Genomic DNA, 20,766 nt, shown 5'->3' on the forward strand with positions numbered 1-20,766 from the left:
ACAGACCGAGGCAGTCAGTGCTATGTGGGCATAAAACAGTGACAATGATAATAATGAACAATAGTTACAAGCATAATATGTGTAAACACTGTGGCTGGCACTTCACAGATTGAATATTGCCAAGTCTATGAGGCAGCTACTGTTGTTATCCCTGTTTTACAGAGGAGGGAACTGAGGCACAGAGAGGTTAAGTATTTGTCCAAGGTCACACAGCCAGAGGAGGTGCTGGGAATAAAACCCACGGGAGCTGGGCTTTTTGGGGATGGAGGGGCCAGGGGTCAGGGAAGAGTGGTCCCTGTAGGGAGAGGAGGGTGGGAGGGAGAGGTGCAGAGAGCTTCAGGAACAAAAGAGGACAGCGCAGCCTGAGCAGAGAGGTCCAGGAAGGATCCAAGTATGACTGGAGTGGCAGGCAGGGGGCACGTGACACACAGTTTCTTATCCTCGGCACTGTTAACATTTGGAGCCGGATTCTCCTCTGTTGTGGGCGCCGTTGATGATTGATGACACTGGCTGTAACACACACACGGAGACATGCATACATGCTGAGTGTACTGCTGAATGAATTTTCCCTTGTAACCCAGTGTTTCTCAACTTTCTTTTTTCAATTTTCACTCCCTTAAGGAGCCTTTTTAGACATTACTTTCCTAATTGTTCTCCCCACCATGAAATTTTAATACCATCCTGTATTAGTTTCTTGTTGCTGCCATCACAAACTACCGCCAGCCTAGGGGTTTAAAACAACACCCATTTATGGTTTCACAGATCTTGTGGGTCCGGAGTCTCTGGCCAGCTCAGCTGAGTGCTCTGCTTTGGGGCTCACGAAGCTGAGGTCAGCTCTTAGCTGCAAGCTCTGGGGGAGGATCCGCTCTGGGGTTTGGGCAGGTCGTTGGCAGAGTTTGTTTCACGTGGTCCTTCCATCGTCAAGCCAGCAACGGCTGGTCCAATCCCTCTCTCTGCCTCTGCCCTTAGCAAAGGGCTTGTGTGGTTGCACTAAGCTCATCCAGAAAATCCAGAACAGTCTCCTTTCTGAACTGAATAAGAAGCTTAATTACATCTGCAAAGTTCCCTCTGCCATGTAATACTGGGTTGACCAAAAAGTTTGTTGAGATTTTTTCCGGAAAAACCTGAACGAACTTTTTGGCCAAACCAATATATTCGCAGTCCCGGGGATGGAATGAGGGTTGGGGCATCTTCATAATTGTGCCTACAACACACCTATGGTACGTGGTATATACGTATACGATGTGGTACATACGTAGATAATAAGTGCCATAGAGATGTCTGTACTTTCTATATCACAAGGGTAAGATGCTTTTCACCCCCACTGAATTCAACATGCCCTGACCCAGTTCCTATTCCCCCAGACCAAATTAGGCCGACCACTCCCCTTACTTCTAACAGCACATAAGTAGAATCGTACCGGGTGTGCTCTTTATCACGTCTGGCTTATTTCACTCAAAATCCATCTGAAGATGCAGCCTTGGTAGCCGCAGAGGATCCATCCCCCTGGCTTTCATCATTCCACTGTGTGAACACACTGCAATGAACATCCTACCTACTGCTGATGAGCATCTGGGGCGCTTCCTACCGTGAACCTTCCAGTGTGTCTTTTGATGACACATTCACGCGTCCCGTGATACAAGGCCAGTCCATCTCTGGCCAGAGTGAGCGCACACAGTTGGCCTCAGCAGATCCCGCCAGACAGTTTTCCAAACTGGGCTTGGGAATTCTCCCTCCCGCAGTGTGGGAGCTCCGGCCACTCCCCGTCCTCCCGGGCGCTGCGTGCCACTGGGGCTTTCATTATTCTCAGGTGTGACATACGTGTCCACACATGACAAAGAGTGTGATTCCTAAAAGGAAATCAAAGAAAAGCAGGGGGACTGAGAGCCCGACCATGTCAGGAACCGACTCCCCAGCCTTAAACGTTTTCCCTTGAATCTGAACAGCAGAAGATAATAGGAAAGAACTCGGGTCCTCTTTACCTGTGGATGTGCCTGCCTGGGAGGGGCCTGGAGGTGGTTCTCGCCTCCAATTAGTCGACAAGTCTAGGGGCTGCTCCAGCAGAAGCCACGTCCTCCGGAGGGTGTCTGGCGAGGCCCGTTGGTGGCTCCACGCGTGTGTTTACATTCAGAGCCCCACTTTGTTTCGAAACGTTCTGCAGATCCCAGATGCCTCGGCAGTTGGTGCTAAAGAACTGTGTCAACAAACACACCAGACACATTGGCAGTGTCAGCTGCCTCCGGAGGCACAGTTGCCCAGCAGCACGTGACTTCCAGGCCCAGGGATTCTGATTTTTCGGGGGATGCCCTGCCCCCACCCATCCCTGCCCGGAACCTGGACCTGGATGCCACCCCCCATCCTCCCTTCCCCCACCCATTCCGGGGCCTGTCCTGGCTCTGCCCCCAGCTTCCACTTGGAGTTTCCTCAACAGCCCCTCTTCATCACTCCCTCCCACCTCCACGTCCATTCTCACCTCCTCCAAACCACCCTCCAAACTGCGCTGTGCCTGGAACCCTCTCCCGGTACCTACTGCCTTCAGGATGCATCCCAGCTCCTCCATTTCAAGTGTAAAGCCCTTTGTGATCTGGCTTCTGCTTCTTCAGCCTCATTTCTTGACATCTGTTTGCTTACTGATGGATGGAGTGCCTACTATGTGCTGGGCACTGTCCTTGGTGCTGGATTTGATGGCGAGATCATAGTCTAGATTACAGTCCAGAACAGTCTAGACCACAGTCTGGGTCACAGATTAGATCCGTCTAGATCACCATCTAGACCGTAGTCTGGGTCATGGTCTAGATCACAGTCTGTGCTGACGTCCTGCAGAGGGCATGGTGACCGGCACAGCCTTAGAGAAGTGACAGCTGACCGCCACAAGCTCAGCAGAGTATATCTGGGGCATCAGACCAGACGACCGTTGATTGATGTCTTGGGTCTTCCAAACTCTTAGCAGGAAATGCTCTCAGGTGGTGGTCAAGGTATTTTACCTGTCCTGGGCAGGCTCCTGCCAAGTCATTGAAGTTCTGAGAAGGGCTTATCAACCCTTTTGTACCCCAAACACATCATCCATTATTCATGTGCCGTTTCACCTGGATCCAATATCTGGGTTCCAGTTAGAACTTCTTATGTCACCCAGGCCATCTCATTACATTGCCCACAGGTTATACAATAATTATTGGGCATTGCACATGCCCAGTCATTGCAATGTGTGATGAGTGCCAACTAACATCCGTGGCACCTTGGCTAGGCTGGCTGGAGGGCGGCTGGCCTGGTCAGCTAAGACATCAGTGTGACCTCCAGGCCTTTCCACCTGCGTGATTCTGTCCTTCAAGACTGAGCTCCTGCCGCATCTGTATGTTGTGTTTTCCCACTGGCTCCTTCTGAGCACCCAGGAAGGGATCCTCATTTTTGCAAATGAGGACTCTAAAGACCAGAGAGGTTAAGTGACTTGCCCCAGGTTGCACAGCCACTTAAACCAAAGCTCATTCTCTTCCCGCTACAGCAGGTCTGATGGCGAGGATTCTAGAAACCTGTCCTCAATTGATTCTGCTACCCAAAGTCCCAGGTATCTTCTGTTCTTCATGAATGTCACGCTTTGCCAAACAAGAATACCACCTCCACATCTTCCCTGGGCCCAGACAGGCAGTCACGCTGCCAGCCCGGCCATCCCCTCTGTGAGCCGCTTCCCCCTCTGCCGGTGATGGCAGTTCGCCTCCACCCTGATCTCGCGCTATGCTTGATTTCTTTGGAGCCCCATTAATACCTCGAAGCCAAAACAAAAGGCCCCTCGGCAGCCCCCACAGGCCACCCAAGGTCTCCGGACTGTGCCACGTAAACTCATGTCCAGCACTGACATTTTCGGGTGGAGACTGCTTGCGGCGTCTGGCAGAGGGTGGGATCTGAAGTCAGCAAACCTGGGTTTGAGTCGTGGTTCTGCCCCTTCCTGTCTGTGTGACTTGGGGCAGGTTGCTTGACCTCTCTGGGCCTCCGTTTCCCCAGCTCTACAATGAAAACGGTTAACTCCCTCCACCGCTTATCCTAGACCCACCCGGCTGGTCACAAAGAAGAAGAAGCAACAGAGGTATGAGCCTGCCACGAACTCTAGTGGGCCACGCCAAATCCCAATGCCACCAGGAGGATGAGTGCTGGGGCCGCCCTATCCTTGGGTTTCCTCCGATGGGGTGATGCCACCATTTGGATTTGCACTGAGTTTATTACACGAATGAGTCCAAAAGAGAGGGGTGCCTGAGAAGTTCCCAAATCCCAGGCTCAATCAAACCTTCCATACTTTTTAATTCGATGTTTTTATTTTTATTATTTATTTATTTCTTTGGCTGTGCCTCTCGGCTTGCTGGATCTTAGTTCCCTGACCAGGGATTGAACTTGCGCCCTTGGCAGTGAAAGCGCCGTGTCCTAACTGCTGGACCGCCAGGGAATTCCAGACTCAATGTTTTTATTTTTGACTAATTTCAGATTTACAAGTTGTAAAGATAGTTCCCATCCACCTTTTACCCAGTTTCCCCCAATGTTAACACCTCACCTCTCTATGGTACCCTTGTCAAAACTAAGAAATTAACGTTGGTGCATTACCTACTACAGACTTTATTAAGATTTCCCCAGTTTTTCCACTAGTGTCCGTTATTTTGGTCCCCAGAATCCAATCCAGTATGCTGCATTGCATTTAGTACAATCCCTTTCTATTACCCAGATCCACTTCCTGATGACCTCATTGCTTATCCATTGAGCAGACCCCTCCGGACTCTTCCCAATCCTTCCAGGGGGCACTGGCTAGACCTGGAGGGACTGGACCACTCTATTCTTATCCCCATTTGCATTTCCATTTGTGTCTTTGCCATAATGGTGGACACGTGTCATCATTGTACATTTATCAAAACCCATGGAAGGTACAACACTCAGTGAACCCTAATGTAAAATTGTAACCTTCTTTTTACATGACATTTTTCCGGATACAACATCACCTTCTGTTAATGTGCCTTCGTTTACTTAACCTAATGTTGGCATTTAGAGTGGTTCTCTTTTTTGTTGTAAATAACACTCCCTCCTTTCCTGGGTATCAGAAGCGAGTGTCTGTTTAGCATCCGGTTTGCACTGTTGATTTCCTTACAGAGGGAGATCCTTCTCTGGACGCACATCTATCAAAACGGTGCGGGGGGGTGGGGGAGGGAGGAATTTTTCTAACCCTGCTTTTCTCATATGCAGCTCATTCATGTATTAACCAGCTCCCTCCCTCATCAGATTGCTCTCCTAAGGCTCATTCTATTTAGAAATTGCAGAGCTACTGAAGCCTCTTTTTTTTTTCCCCCTTTTTTTTTTTTTTAAATTAAAGTGTAATTCACATGCGGTCAAATCCATCCTTTGCAGGTACAGTTCTGTGGGTTTCAACAAATGCATAATCTGGGAATTCCCTGGTGATCCAGTGGTTAGGACTCCACGCTTCCACTGCAGGGGGCACAGGTTTGATCCCTGCTCGAGGAACTAAGATCCCACAAGCCACGCGGTGCAGCCAAAAAATAAATAAATAAAAATCTAAAAAATTTTTAAAATGCATAATTGTACAGCCACTGTCAAAACCCGGACATTTGCACACCCGTGTTCATACTGTTCACAGTAGCCCAAAGGTGGAAGCAACCTAAGTGTCCATCAGCAGATGAACAGATACAGGAAATGTGGCATATCCATACAGTGGAGTATTATTCAGCCTTAAAAAGGAAAGGAGAAAAAAAAAAAGGAAAGAAAATCTGCCGTATGCTGTAACATGGATGAACCTAGAGGACGTTATGCTAAGTGAAATAAGCCCGTTGCAAAAGGACACATAATGTTTGATTCCACTTATTTGAGGCGGTTAGCGTCCTCAAAATCAGAGACAGGAAGTAGAATGCTGGTGGCCAGGGGCTGGGGGGAGGGGAGATTGGGGAGTCAGTGTTTAGCGGGGGCAGAGCTCCAGTTTTGTAAGATGAAAGAGTTCTGGAGACGGATGGTGATGCTGGTTGCATAACAATATGAATATTCTTAACATTACCGAGAACTATATGCTTAGAAATGACTAAGATGGTAAATTTTATGTTACTTGTTTTTTAACCACAATCCAAAAAAGTCCAGACGCAAACCGTTCATCTCCCCAAACATTCCCCTGAGCCCGTGGGCAGTCGATCGCACCCCAGCCCCTGACAGCCATGAGCTGTTTTCTGTCCCGATAGTTCTGCCTTTTCCAGAATGTCGTAGGAGTGGAGCCCCGCAGTGGGTGACCCTTTGATTCCGGCTTCTTTCACTCGGCATCGTGACTTTGAGATTCTCCCGTGTTGTTAAGTGTGTGGGTAGATTGTTCCATTTCATTGCTGAGCAGTGTTCCATGATGTGCATATACCACGGTCTATTTATCGTTTCCCCAGTGGAAGGACATTTGGGCTGTTTCCATTTTTTGGCAACTGAAGATAAAAGCCACAACAAACCTTCATATCCATTCACATCTTTGTCTGACATATGCTGTCATCTTTCTCTTAGGTAGATACCTCAGAGTGAACTGCTGGGTCATAGGGTGTGTGTCTGTTTAACTTTATAGGAAACTGCCAACCTGTTTTCCAAAGTGGCCGCACCATGTTACATCCCCACCAGCCATGAATGAGAATTATCACCAGTAATTGTTATTTTCCATTTTTTGTTTTTCAATCATTCTGATGGGGTTTTTTTTTTTAAGATTACAGATTCAGAGGGAGGTGCAAAAAATAGTACAAAGAGGTCCCGTGTATTTTCCATCTAGTTTCCCCCTCAGTGGTAGCGTCTTACCTAGTGCAATATAGTGCAATATCCCAACCAAGAAATTGACACTGTTTTAAACCCAGAGCAATCCTAGTGGATTTCTCTAAAAACGCAGGGAAGTATATCATTCCCCACAGCGTGGAACACATCCGATCTGAAAAGCATCGCTGGTGGGCTGGAGCTGGGTCAGGTGGAGAAGTCACTGCTGGTCTCCTGGCTGTTTTGCAGAGCACATTCATCAACAGACCTGCCCTCGGAATCCTTCCTCCTGAGAACTTTGTGGAGAAGCTCCGGGAGTCCCTGCTCTCAGTGAGTCTGTGGGGACAGCTTGCCCCCGTGAGGACCCACCTCTGCCCTTCACCGCGCTGGCCCGCAGCTCTGACCTCCAGGAGGCTGGAGCAGCAGGGAAGGAAAGGACTGAGATCCATAATGATTAAGGATGGGATGTTTCTACTTCCGTCTTGCTCTTCATGCTGTTTCTTTCATGAAGAGTCTTTTTAATTTTCCTTTGCAAGAAAAGCTGGGATCCCTTGTGTGCGGAAAAAAGGGAACCCGGGGAAGTTAGTATTGATCCCACGACAGGGCCTTTGCCTGTGCCCTTCAGTCCTCCTTTGGGTTTCAGTTGCTACAAGGATTAGAGTCCTTCAGAACCCAGAATTCCACCTATAAAATGTGGGTGTCTCCGGGCAGAGGTTGCATCAGGAGGGACGTCTGGGCCTTTCTTCGCCTTTTTTCCTCTCTGGCCTCCAGCCTGGGGCCTTTTGGGGCCTCTCGTCCACCCTCCCAGTCAGACTGCTTCCGGGACTGCATCCCTGTGTCCCTCCCAGCCTCCCACAGCCTCCAGGGCCCAATGTGCAGCCCCTGCAGAGGCCCCGCTCCAGCTGGGGGAGTGGGGAGCCCACAGCTGTTTCCCTCCCCACAGGTGGCTCCTAAAGGGATGTCCCAGCTCATCACGATGGCCTGCGGCTCCTGCTCCAACGAAAACGCCTTCAAGACCATCTTCATGTGGTACCGGGTGAGGTTTGGGGCTTGTATGCATGCGCACATGCACACACACACACACACACACACACACACACACACACACACACACAGGCTCCCCAGCCCCCAGCCACACACTCAGCCCTTGTCCGACTGTTCATCCCAGCTGGCCGGAGTATTGGACATCAGTGGCCGTGGTCGAAATCCAGGGAGGGCCACTGCCTGGACCGGGTTTTCCAAACATCCTGGCAGTGTGTAGTGTAAAACCTCCCCAGTGTCATTGTACTGTGTTACCTGAAATAACATACCATCTCACAGATCTTCATTGTTGCCAATAGAATAGTAAAGCGACTTATTCATCCATCTATTTATTTCATCACAAGGACAATGAATGGTCTCATGCTTCAGTCCCTACGTGTAACGTCAACGTATATGATCAGCTCTTGAGAAAGCATCCCCTCATTGACTAGATGTTGGTTTGGATGGAAAGTGGGAGCCCTTCCTGCCCCAGAGCGTCTCTGAGTTTGTTCTGTTCTGTTTTATCAGAGCAAGGAAAGGGGCCAATCAGGTTTCTCCAAAGAGGAGCTGGAGACGTGCATGATCAACCAGGTGAGCCCAGCATCCCCTCCGCCTCTTGCGTGGGGCCCTGTCCTCCTCAAGTAGGAGGGTATCTTAGTTAGCGCGGGTTGCCATAACAAAAACCCTAGACAGGGTGGCTTAAGCAACAGATGTGTATGATGTATTTTCTCATAGTTCTGGAGGCTGGAAGTCCAAGGTCAAGGTGCTGGCCAATCCAGTTTCCCAGGGTGGGCTCTCTTCCTGGCTTGGGGATGGCCACCTTCTCACTGTGTCCTCCATCTATCTCAGGGAGAGGGAGCAGGCTCTCTGGTGTCCATTCCTATAAGGGCACTAATCCCATCACAGGGCCCCAACCGCATGACCTCGTCCAACCCTAAGTACCGCCCAAAGACCCCATGTTCAGATACCATTACACTGGGGGTTAGGGCTTCAATATATGAATTTGAGGGGGACTTAAATATTCAGTCCACAACAAGGGATCCCCAAGCATTCCAACCCCCTAGTCCATTCCCTTGGTTTCAAGGCCGGCCGAGTCGAACTCTTCCGACTAGCACTCATCAGTTTCCCAGGACAGCTGCCTGTATTTGACCCATCTAAAATGGCATTTCATGTATTCTCTAGAATAATCCAAAATGTCAACACAAATGTATGTGCAAGGGTGTTCACCCATTGGTGTTTAGATTGGCAACCGCCTGTATATCCAGTAATGGGGAAAGATGGATTAAGTGTAGGGGTTCCAAGTGGAACCCCAGCAGTTCAGGGAGGCACCAAGGGGGCCAGTGTTGGGGTACAACAGTCGGGGGTGCATGGGGAAGACCAAGTAAGGCTCCAAGCTCCCCAGCCAGCTTCAATCAGAGCAGGCCAGTCCTTCCCCTAAATCCCACTATGATTGAGGCAGAAGTGTATACCACTTAAAAAAAGGGGGGGGGGTGTTTGCAGATCAAGAGGCACTGAACTCAGTTACCCACTGTGTCCAAACACAAAGTTCTGCAGCCAGAATAATCACAAAGGGTTTCTCTTGGCCTGGAGACATGTGTGCTATAATTTAGTGAAAACAGTGGGATGGAAATTGTATAGACACTGTGCCCTCAACCATGTAAATCAGCATAGGGGCACACCACAGAGATACTGGGGGTTCGGTTCCAGATCACCCCGATAAAGCAAATATCGCAATAAAGCAAGTCACATGATTTTTTTTAGTTTCTCAGTGCATAGAAAAGTTACATTTATACTATACTGTAGTCCATTAAATGTGCAATAGCCTTATGTCTTCAAAAAATGTACACACGTTAATTCAAAAATACTTCATTGCTGAAAAATGCTAACCATCATCTGAGCCTTCAGGGAGTTGTAGTAGTAACATCACAGATCACCAATCGCAGGTCACCATGACAAGCAGAATAATAACCCAAAAGTTGCAAATATCGTGAGAATTACCAAAATGTGACACAGAGACACGAAGTGAGCAAATGCCGTTGGAAAATGTCTCCCGTAGACTTGTTCCATGCAGGGTTGCCACAAACCTTCAATTTGTAAAAAACCGCAACATCAGTGAAGTGCAATAAAACAAGGTACGCCCTATATGTCACATTTGGAGACTAACAAAGGAAAATGACAAGAGGGCATTCTGGGATTTGTGAGAAGAGGTCTTGGAGCTTTTCCCGGGGGTCTCAGGGACCCAGTGGAGATCAGCCAGCCTGAGAAAATCCTGTACAACCTCCCAGAGACTCAGGGGCCCCCAAGGTGGCCTCTGCCACGTCCGCAGCGGCTCCTGAGTCACTAGAGGCAGGTCTGATTCCCTTGCCAGCTGGAGGGTCAGAAGGCAGTGCTGCTGTGCCATTCGCTTGGGGCTGGGAGAAGACTGGGGTTCACGAGTCCCTCCTGAGCTCAGGGGCAGCCCCGTGGGGAGAGGGAAAGCTGGGGGTCCCACCCTCCTGCTCTGGCCCAGCAGACCTCGTCCAAAGCCTGGGCATGTCCTATGAGGGGCCCAGCTCAACCTCAGGTCACAGGAGGCAGGTACCACCACCGGCACCTGGCCCATCTGTGGGCTGTGGGAGCAGTCGGGGGGACAGGGGGACCTGTGGATGCCCGCCAGTGATGGAAAGGAGAAAGGTGGGTGGTGAGGGCCCAGGGCCAGTGTGCTCGCCCACCTTCAGGCTTGACCGAGAAAAACGGGCCCACATGGTGCAGAACTTGTGAGAAGACAGAGGTTCAGATATCTATTTCATGAAATCTCTTGATAAAAAACAAACAGAAAAAAACCACGTGTGGGCTGGATATAGACCTCTGGCGTCCAGTTTGTAACTTCTGCCTGAGAGGGGATCCCGGTTCTCCTGAGACTTTCGTACTCCTCGAGGTTCGTGGGGACCACCATGTAGGACCCCAGCTCACAACCCTGACTGACGGCTGTTTCTTGGTTCCAGGCCCCCGGGTGCCCCGACTACAGCATCCTCTCCTTCATGGGTGCCTTCCATGGGAGGACCATGGGTAAGGAGGGCCGTGAGATCCCAAGGTGGCAGGTAGAGTAATAATAACAGCAACAACAATAGTGACGGCTGCCTCTGATCTGGCACTGGTGGCTTCCACGTATTGTCTCATTGATTGCATACCATTCCCTGAAGACTGGGGATGGCTGTTGCCACTTTGCAGATGTGGAAACTGAGGCTCGGCAAGGGAAGGAACATTCCAAGGCCATGCAGTGGCAGAGCTAGGATTTGAATCCTTGTCTCTCTTCCTTCAAAGTCTGTGTTAGTCTGTGATAGATCAGAAAGCAAAGACACACACACACACACACACACATTAAGACACATGGGTGCCACTTCAGCTTAAGGATGTTCCCAGAACTGGGGTTCTGCAGGCACCGGGCCTCCCTGGGCTGCCCCATCTCCTCCTCAGAGACGGACCATCCTCCTTCCCTGAGCCAACCTCTGCTCTTCTGTTGTGCTGGGCTTAGGTTGCTTAGCGACCACGCACTCCAAAGCTATTCACAAGATCGACATCCCTTCCTTCGACTGGCCCATTGCACCATTCCCACGGCTGAAGTATCCTCTGGAAGAGTTTGTGAAAGAGAACCAACAAGAAGAGGCCCGTTGTCTAGAAGAGGTAACCCCCAGGTCCTCCCCTCACCTCCCCCTCAACCCCTCACCCCAAGACTTAGCCCCGGGGAAGAGGAACACACAAAGAGTTTATCCAGGGACCCGCGTGGCGCTCCCTGGGTGGGACGGAGGGACGGGGGCGCTTCGTTTCCCGAAGTTCCATGTTAGGAAAGGTACTGAGACATTGATTTTGCCACCCAGCCTCCATCACCCCACTTCTGGTACCAACTTCTGTATCATGTGAGTTTCTTTGGGGACAAGCTTCATTGACTCTGGAGTAAGAGAAAATGAACTGATGGAAAGAATACAGGGCAGCTCATAGGAAAAACAATTCCATGGGATCCTGTAGTCCACTGTGTGTCAGTCTTCTCCAGAATCCTGGGGCTTTTTTGGGAGCCCTGGGGGTTGCAGTGGGGGCGGGGAGGGACTAAGGATGGGCAACCCTGGTCCCCGTGCCTCCACTTCAACCAGAACAGCCCCCCTTTGATCTGTCCCATATATTTGGGTTCCATGTAAGACATTGGCAGGATTCTGTTGCAGGGTGAGGGGTGGCGGGGAATGGCTATCACTCTTCAGATTTGGATTTGAGCTCAAATAAGGCTTGTTTGCCTCTTAAGGTCATCATTCTTTTTAATTAATAGTTAACACCTACTAGGTGTGAAGCAAGGTGCTAGGCGCTGGGTATTTAGTGGTAAGTAAAGGAGACAAGGTGATGCAGTCCAAGCAAAATAAGGCAAGCTAAATGTCACTACAGCTTTTCTAGTAACTACATTTTTTAAAAGTAAAAATAATTGGGTGAAATTCATTTTAATAACATTTTATTGAACCCAGTGTATCAAAAATATTGTGTCAACACGTCATTAATATTTAAAAATTATTGATGGCATGTTTTTATATTCTTTTTCTCGTGTTAAATCTTTGCAACGCTGTGTGTATTTTACACGTAGAGCACATCTCAGTTTGGACCAGCTACATTCCAAGCGCTTGATAGCCACATGTCTTTCCTGCATCCTATCAGAGAGTATAGGGTAGTCAGAAACACAGCACTGGACAAATAAGCAAGAAAATAGCCATATGATGACAAATTGCAAATGACACTCTGATTGCAAAGAAAAGCATCTTAGAGCTTCCTTGGGGCAATTGGTGAGACCGAGGCTAAAATTGCATCATCCAAATAGAAGGTTTTTCCTTAATTCTGCATAACAAAGAAAGATTGTACTTGTTACTCTATCCAGGTGTATGGTTTGGGTTTTTTCAACTATGTGTAATTATTAAATTATTAATAAAGTATCACAATTATTTTTTTTAATTTTTTATAAATTTATTTATGTATTTATTTTTATCTTTGTCTGCATTGGGTCTTCGTTGCTGTGTGCGGGCTTTTTCTCTAGTTGTGGCGAGCAGGGGCAACTCTTCACTGCGGTTTGCGGGCTTCTCATTGCGGTGGCTTCTCTTGTTGCGGAGCACGGGCTCTAGAGCGCAGGCTCAGTAGTTGTGGCACGCGGGCTTAGTCGCTCCGCGGCATGTGGGATCTTCCCGGACCAGGGGTCAAGCCCGTGTCCCCTGCATTGGCAGGCGGATTCTTAACCACTGCACCACGAGGGAAGCCCCAAGTATCACAATTATTAGTCTTTAATTATCTGTAAGAAGATGCCCATTTTAGAGCAAGAGTTCAAGAAATATAACCTCTTGGGGAAAATAAGATGCTTTTCTCACTGTTAACAGTTAAAAAAATTTTTCTTGTAATAACCTATAATGGAGGAGAATCTGAAAAAGAATATACGTGTGTGTGTGTGTGTGTGTGTGTGTGTGTGTAACTGAGTCACTTTGCTGTACACCAGAAACTAACACATTGTAAATTAACTATACTTCAATTTTAAAAAATAGTTTTAAAGAGGTTAAATTTTTTTTTTTTTGGCTGCGTTGGGTCTTCTTTGCTGCATGCGGGCTTTTCTCTAGTTGTGGCGAGCAGGGACTACTCTTTTTTGCGGTGCGCAGGCTTCTCATTATGGTGGCAAAGTGATTCAATCATATATATATGTATGTATATATATGTGTATATATATTCTTTTTCAGATTCTTTTCTATTATGGATTATTACAAGATATTGAATATAGTTTCCTGTGCTATACAGTAGGACCTTGTTGGTTATCTGTTTTATATATAGTAGTTTGTATCTGCTAATGCCAAACTCCTAATTTATCCTTCCCTCCCCTTTCCCATAAGTTCGTTTTCTATGTCTGTGAGTCTGTTTCTGTTTTGTAAATAAGTTCATCTGTATCTTTTTTTTTTTTTCATTTTTTTTTTTGGCCACATCGCGTGGCATGCGGCATCTTAGTTCCCCGACCAGGGATCGAACCCATGCCCCCTGCAGTAGAAGTGCAGAGTCTTAACCACTGGACCACCAGGGAAGTCCCTGTATGATTTTTTAGATTCCACATATAAGTGATATCATATGACATTTGTTTTTCTCTGTCTGACTTACTTCACTTAGTATGATAATCTCTAGGTCCATCTATGTTGCTGCAAATGGCATTATTTCATTCTTTTTTATGGCTGAATAATATTCCAGTGTATATATATACCACATCTTCTTTATCCATTCCTCTGTCAATGGACATTTAGGTTGCTTCCACCTCTTGGCTATTGTAAATAGTGCTGCTATAAACATAGGGGTGCATGTATCTTTCAAATTAGAGTTTTCTCTGGATATATGCCCAGGAGTGGGATTGCTGGATCATATGGTAACTCTATTTTTACTTTGTTAAGGAACCTCCATACTGTTCTCCATAGTGGCTGCACTAATTTACGTTCCCACCAACAGTGTAGGAGGGTTTCCTTTTTTCTACACACTCTCCAGCATTTGTTATTTGTAGACTTTTTAATGATGGCCATTCTGACTGGTGTGAGGTGGTACCTCATTGTAGTTTTGATTTGCATTTCCCTAATAATTAGTGATGTTGAGCATCTTTTCATGTGTCTGTTGGCCATCTGTATGTCTTCTTTGGAGAAATGTCTGTTAGGTCTTCTGCCCATTTTTTGATTGGGTTGTTTGTTTTTTTGTTATTGAGTTGTACGAGCTGTTTGTATATTTTGGAAATTAAGTCCTTATCAGTCGCATCGTTTGCAAATATTTTCTTCCAGTCTGTAGGTTGTCTTTTCCTTTTGTTTATGGTTTACTTTGCTGTGTAAAAGCTTATACGTTTGTTTATTTTTGCTTTTATTTCTGTTGCCTTGGGAGACTGATCTAAGAAAACATTGCTACAGTTTATGTCAGAGAATGTTCTGCCTATGTTCTCTCCTAGGAGTTTTATAGTGCTGTGTCTTATATTGACTATTTAAGTCTTTAAGCCATTTTGAGTTTATTTTGTGTATGGTGTGAGGGTGTGTTCTAACTTCATTGATTTACATGTGGCTGTCCAGCTTTCCCAGCACCACTTGCTGAAGAGACTGTCTTTTTCCATTGTGTATTCTATCTAATGATAAGACACTACGACATTTTCAACTTAAATTCCAGGGGTCCACAGCACCCCACATGCCCATCCTCGGGGGCTGCCCAAGAGCCTCCACGAGCCCTTGTCATGTCCCCCTTTGGAATCCAGGTGGAGGACCTAATCGTGAAATACCGGAAGAAGAAGAAGACGGTGGCCGGGATCATAGTGGAGCCCATCCAGTCTGAGGGTGGAGACAACCATGCGTCGGACGACTTCTTCCGGAAGCTGAGGGACATCTCCAGGAAGGTCAGCACACAGGGCCAGGGCTGGATGGGGCCACAGGCCATTTCCAGTTGGTTTTCCAACTGGAGCAAAGGGTTAGCCTGGGGTCCTTGTAAACTTCCAGATGTTCAGAGGCTGCCTGTCGGCCTCACGGGTAGAGAAGTTGGGGGTGAGGGCAGGACAGGGGATTCTCCCCTAAAATCTTATTCCAAAGTCAGCCTCCAACCTGCCGTCTTAGTCGGGGGCATTCCCAATCAAGAGAACGTCCTGGGGAAAGCCTCAGCCTCCTCCCTTTTCTTTCTAGGGATCCCACCTCATCTTTCAGCCCGTTGTGGTCCACACTGAACAGAAGCCAAATGAACAAACTTCATGTTAATATCATGTCTATTTTAATGTGTCTTGCACGTATAACTGGCCTGTCCAAGCAGTCAGTTCACAGATAAAGGTGACATGACATGAGTTGATTTAAACACAAATGCTAAGTAAATAATAGTCCGGGTGATGAGCAGAGCTGGCAAACACTGCACCGGAAGTTTGGGAAATGCGGCTGCCTTACAGTTGGGACACACTTCCTTCTAAGCAAGTCAACTTGCTCAGGGACCGAAGCCAATGGTTCAGGGAGCATTTGATGTTCGGTTTCGTTCCGGCTGAGCAGTTTGAGGCCATGTGCAGACACAGCCCTGCTGGAACTGCCCTCCTGCAGCCTTAGTTTGGTTTTGCACAGCCCAAGAACACGGGCTTGGTTTGAGGTTCAGAAAGCAGTGGCTCTTGGGCTGGATTTGTGGGCCCGAGGTGGGCGAGTTGCGCTGGGTGTTTATTTCTCCTTCATTCCATCTCGGCCAGCACGGCTGTGCCTTCTTGGTGGATGAGGTCCAGACTGGAGGAGGCTGCACCGGCAAGTTCTGGGCCCACGAGCACTGGGGCTTGGATGACCCAGCGGACGTGATGACCTTCAGCAAGAAGATGATGACCGGGGGCTTCTTCCACAAGGAGGAGTTGAGGCCCAACGCTGTGAGTGTGGACCCGCCCGCCCACCCGTCTCCCCTGTCCAGGGCAGGGGAGGGACGCGGGGCAAGGGGCATCGATTTCTCATTACTGCTTCTTTCTCACCAACAAGGAACTAAGTGAATACTGAATGTGTTACAGAGGTTTCCTAAAGCCTAATTCTTATCAATTTAATTTAAAGCCAATGATTACGATTACCCCAGCTCTCTCTGCAGGGCTGACTTCATAGCAGTCCATTGTCAGGCTTCTAATTTTTTGCTTTGTGCACAAGCAAAAATATTGTTTTTAGCTGCTGCTGTGAATGGAGCATTTGCTCTGTGCCTGGCCCAGTTCTAAGTATTCCTCTTGTACTTTTAATCCTTACAACAGTCTAACCAAGTAGATGGTATTTTTCTCTCCCGTTTTGCTAATGAGGAATCAGGCACAGAGAGGTTAAGTAAGTTGTCTAAGGTTACACAGCCTGTTAAGTGACAAAGTCAAGATTTAAACCCAGAGCTCATACTCTAAACCATTTTACTGTACTGCCACTTGTACATACGGATTCTCATACACACACACACATGCACAGAGTCATCAAGGGCCCAGGATCGTTCCTTCCACCATTCCTGCATGTAGCTTCTACCCTCAAGGTCACTTCATGATCCAAAATGGCTACTGGAGTGCCGTCTCAATTTGACACAGTAGGAAGGAAAAAGGAGGGAAGGATAAAGTGGCCCCCTTCTCGTCTTTAAGCAGCCTTCCCAGAAATCCCACAACATTTCTGTTTCTACCGCTTTTGACTAAGATCTGGTCACATGGCCACTCCTAGTTGCAAGAGAGGCTGGGAAGTGTGTTTTAGTTGGCTGCATTGACACCCTGAAGGGGGAGTAAAGCGGGTGGTCTTTGAGGGTCAGACAGCCACCAATCCACTCCTGACTCCACCACCTAAGGGCTATATTTTCACAGACAAATCACTCAACCTCTCAGAACCTCAGCTTCCTTTATAAAATGAGGATTACAGCAATTAGGGGCCAGCCGTCTCGGTTTCCCCAGGACTGAGGGATTTCCCAGGACCTGGACGAGCTGGTGTCCCTAATAGTAGTACCTACCTACAGGGTTGCTGTCACGGAGAGATTTTGGTGAGACCATATGCGTTATCCTCCCAGCACTTAGTCTACTCGCTGGGTTAGTCTCTCTCTTAAATTGGGAGAAGTGTGTCTGAGGCTGTGCCTGGAACCCTTCTGATGCCCCGTGTCTCGTTCCAGCCTTACCGGATCTTCAACACGTGGCTGGGGGACCCGTCCAAGAACCTGCTGCTGGCCGAGGTGATCAACATCATCAAGCGGGAGGACCTGCTGAATAACGCGGCCCATGCTGGGAAGGTCCTGCTCACGGGACTGCTGGGCCTCCAGGTACTCCGCCCGGCCCCACCCCGGCCCTCCCGGATCCCCATCCACAGCTCCCCACGGCCCCCGCGGGCAACAGCTGAGCTCTTCAGTGTAGCATCACACCCGCTGCCCCAGCGATTGTGAATAGGCTGCGCCATTGCTGTAGGGGGTGCCTTCCCACCGCTCCGTCCCAACCCCGTTCCCAGTTCCTGAACTCCCGGTTTTCTGCTGACACTGAGTTCAGGCATCCCTCCTTTGAGACACCTCCCCAACATCCCCTGTCTCTCGTTCCCACCCACGTGCCCGCTGTTCCCTCCTCTGGACCACCTTCTATATCCTGATCACTCCGTAGCAGTGCTCTCCAGGGGGACAGATTGCTAGCTACGCACATAACGTCAAAGGTCCTAGTACCCACACTAAAAGTGAAAAAGAAGGAGCTGAAATTCATTTGAATATTTTACTTAACCCATCATATCCAAAATATTATTTCAACCTGCCACCAATATATAAAATAATTCAATATTTCTTGTTCTTCTTCTCATAATGTCTTTGAAATCCAGTATGTATTTTACACTTACAGTGCATTCCAATTTGGACTCACATTTCAACAGCTACATGTGGCCACCTCATTGGACAGTAGAGCTCTTTATTATAATTATTTGTGTTTGTTATGTCTACTCCCTGCCCGACACGCTCTCCTAGATTTGGGGACGGGGGATGCTGCTGGGAGGAACCAGTGTTTCCAGGACTGGCCAGCCCAGCCCAGGAGTTAGGAGGAGAGATGACCCTCCCCAGAGGGCTGGATACAAAGAGCCCTTCCTCCGGGAGCGTGAAGCACCCAGCTACCAGTGAGCTGAGCAGATCCACTGATGGTGATGCTGATGGTGATGATGAAGCGAGGAGGGATGGTAGTGATAACAGCTTCCATTTACTGAGAGCCTGCTCCTGCCAAGTTCCGTAATAGGGGATCTCATACACTCTTAAGTCCAACGGTAACGCTGTGGGTGTAGACACCACTATGATCCTTATTTTACAGATGAGGAAACTGAGGTGTGGCGGATTATTAACTTGTCCAAAGTTACACAGCTTCCACTGGGGTTTGAACCTGATTCTTGTAGCCTTCAAAGCCCATGTTCTTTTTTTTTTTTTTCTATTTTTTGACGGGATCTTAGTTCCCCAACTAGGGATCGAACCCAGGCCCCCGGCAGTGAAAGTGCTGAGTCCTAACCACTGGACCACCAGGGAATTCCCAAGCCCATGTTCTTTGCCAGCGTTTACCTCTCTGACATGATCAAGGACATAACAATAATTATTATTATTTATTATTATTATTTCCATTAATTGAGAACTTGCTCTGTGCCAAGCATTGTGTTAAGTGCCTTATCTCATTTAATCCTCAGAATAGGATTGCTGCATTTAGGGGGGAAGAAAAGCAGGTCCCCCCCCGCAGTTAAATTTAAATTTCACAAGTCTGAAGCCCAGGAGGGAAGGGCAGACAGTGGACTTGGTTCCAGTCACAGGGCAGAGGCAGGAGCTTCAGGGACCACCGTCTTCCTCTCCCAGGTAGGGATGCCAGATTTAGCAAATTACAATACAGAACACCTGGTTAAATTTAAAAGATGGCAACTAATTTTTTTTTTTTTTTAGCGTAAGTATATCCCATGCAATGTTTGGGACATATTTATACTAAAAAATTAGAAGTTGCTTATCTGAAATTTAACTGGGTGTCCTGTTTTTCATCTGGCACCCTTAACCCAGAACAACTTGAAGTTAGGAAACTATAATTCTCCTCATTTTCTGGATGAGAATGGGGAGCTTTAAACCCAGATCTGCCTGATTGCAGACTCTGAAGGGGCAAGTGTGGCTGTTGAGATAGCTGAGAGCCTCTAACTGTGCTGTAGCTCTAGGGGGAATTTTTTTCTTTTCTTGGGCTGGATTTGCATTTAGACTGGGGCTGGGCAGGGGTAGGTGCTAGGAAAAGCCTCTGGGAAGGGTGGAAGGATTGGGCCCTTCCCTCCTGCCACAGTGTTCCTTCCCCTGTCACCAGCGTGGCAGGAGAAATGTCAGGCACTTACTTATGTCCCCTGGGGGGACAGCTGCACCCTGCTTGCAGTTGTTGGTGCTGGAGTATGGGACACGCCAGGGCCGGGCTTGGCAGGGATCTTGTTGTTCTGAGTCTGTCACGAACGCAGGCCGCCCCTGTCCTGAGTGGCCATGAGGTCCACGTGGGCTGATGGCTGCCTTCCTTGGCTTTGATGCCGGCCTCGTGTCCCCACTGCAGGCCCGGTACCCCCAGCTCATCAGCAGAGTGAGAGGACGAGGCACGTTCTGCTCCTTCGACACGCCAGATGAATCCATACGGAATAAGCTCATTTCAATAGCCAGAAACAAAGGTAAGGCAGCCAGGGGTACCCACGTTTCCTGGTGGGGGACCCGGAGGGAGGGGGAGGGGAAGGTGATTCACAGGACTAAAAATAGTCTGAATTGCCTTTCTCAAAAGAAGAGAACGTTACCAGGGAGCTTTCCTTATACATTTATTCATTCGACGATGTTTGCAGAGAAGGTGAGCAGAAAGAAGGTGAGAGGTACCAACTCTGGAGAGGGTCAGGAGAGCCGGGGTCCCTTCCTTCAAGGAGCGTGCAGTCTAGCAGGAAGGGGTGACATCAAAGAGAATAGTCCATAAACAATCTATTACAGTTATAAGTCCTAGAACAGAGGAAAAGCAGCTAGAGAACGAATAGCTGGGGAAAATGTCCAGGAAATCAGGGAAGGCTTCCTTGAGGAAGTGGCATTTTACCCTACATCTTGCCGGATGAATAGGGATTGGCCAGGTGAAGAAGGTGAGAAGGAGCATTCCGGGCAGGGGAAGGGATGTGTGCCTTTAGCTGGGCAGAATGGGGCATACAGAGGGAGAAAACAAATGCGTGTAGTGTCACGAGGGACAGACGGGTGGCAGGGGGTGAATCAGGTTCACGTCAGCCTGGGGATGAGGTTCGAGACTGTGGACTTTCTCCTAAGAGCTACAGGAGCCGTGGAAGTTTTAAGTGGGGCAGATCAGAGAGCCTACTATGTGTCAAAGCTGGTGTCTTTCACCTGGACCATCTTAGAGAATCCTGCAGCAGCCCTGAAGGGCAGGGGTAATTCGCCTCCTCTTGAGAATGAAAAAACTGAGTCTCAGAGATGCTATACAACCCAGCCAAGGAGCCCCACCTAGTCAAAGGTGAAATCGCCCTTTAAAAGAAGCAGATT

The 20,766-nt window shown here is 48.3% G+C and overlaps 2 protein-coding genes across 5 annotated transcripts in view; one reads left to right on the forward strand and one right to left on the reverse strand.

Annotated features, from left to right (window-relative positions):
* Nucleotides 1–20,766, forward strand: part of ABAT (4-aminobutyrate aminotransferase) — an 89,403-nt gene that overhangs the window by 65,051 nt on the left and 3,586 nt on the right. For both annotated transcript variants that reach the window (XM_082359935.1, XM_082359936.1), the window contains exons 7-15: nt 7,003–7,083; nt 7,697–7,789; nt 8,302–8,364; nt 10,758–10,821; nt 11,288–11,436; nt 15,032–15,169; nt 15,989–16,156; nt 17,395–17,541; nt 19,799–19,910. In XM_082359935.1, the coding sequence (XP_082216061.1) occupies nt 7,003–7,083; nt 7,697–7,789; nt 8,302–8,364; nt 10,758–10,821; nt 11,288–11,436; nt 15,032–15,169; nt 15,989–16,156; nt 17,395–17,541; nt 19,799–19,910 (1,015 nt within the window). The remainder of the gene's footprint in view (nt 1–7,002; nt 7,084–7,696; nt 7,790–8,301; nt 8,365–10,757; nt 10,822–11,287; nt 11,437–15,031; nt 15,170–15,988; nt 16,157–17,394; nt 17,542–19,798; nt 19,911–20,766) is intronic.
* TMEM186 (transmembrane protein 186) overlaps nt 1–20,766 on the reverse strand; it is a 49,621-nt gene that overhangs the window by 13,957 nt on the left and 14,898 nt on the right. The window contains exon 3 of one of the 3 annotated variants that reach the window (XR_014235624.1): nt 20,039–20,161. The exons of the other annotated variants lie outside the window; for them this stretch is intronic. The gene's annotated coding sequence lies outside the window, so the exon portion shown is untranslated. Of the gene's footprint in view, nt 1–20,038; nt 20,162–20,766 lie in introns of those variants that run through there. 3 annotated transcript variants of the gene reach the window in all.

The sequence above is a fragment of the Balaenoptera borealis genome (genome assembly GCF_965194805.1).
Source record: "Balaenoptera borealis genome assembly, chromosome: 16".
Taxonomy (NCBI): domain Eukaryota; kingdom Metazoa; phylum Chordata; class Mammalia; order Artiodactyla; family Balaenopteridae; genus Balaenoptera; species Balaenoptera borealis.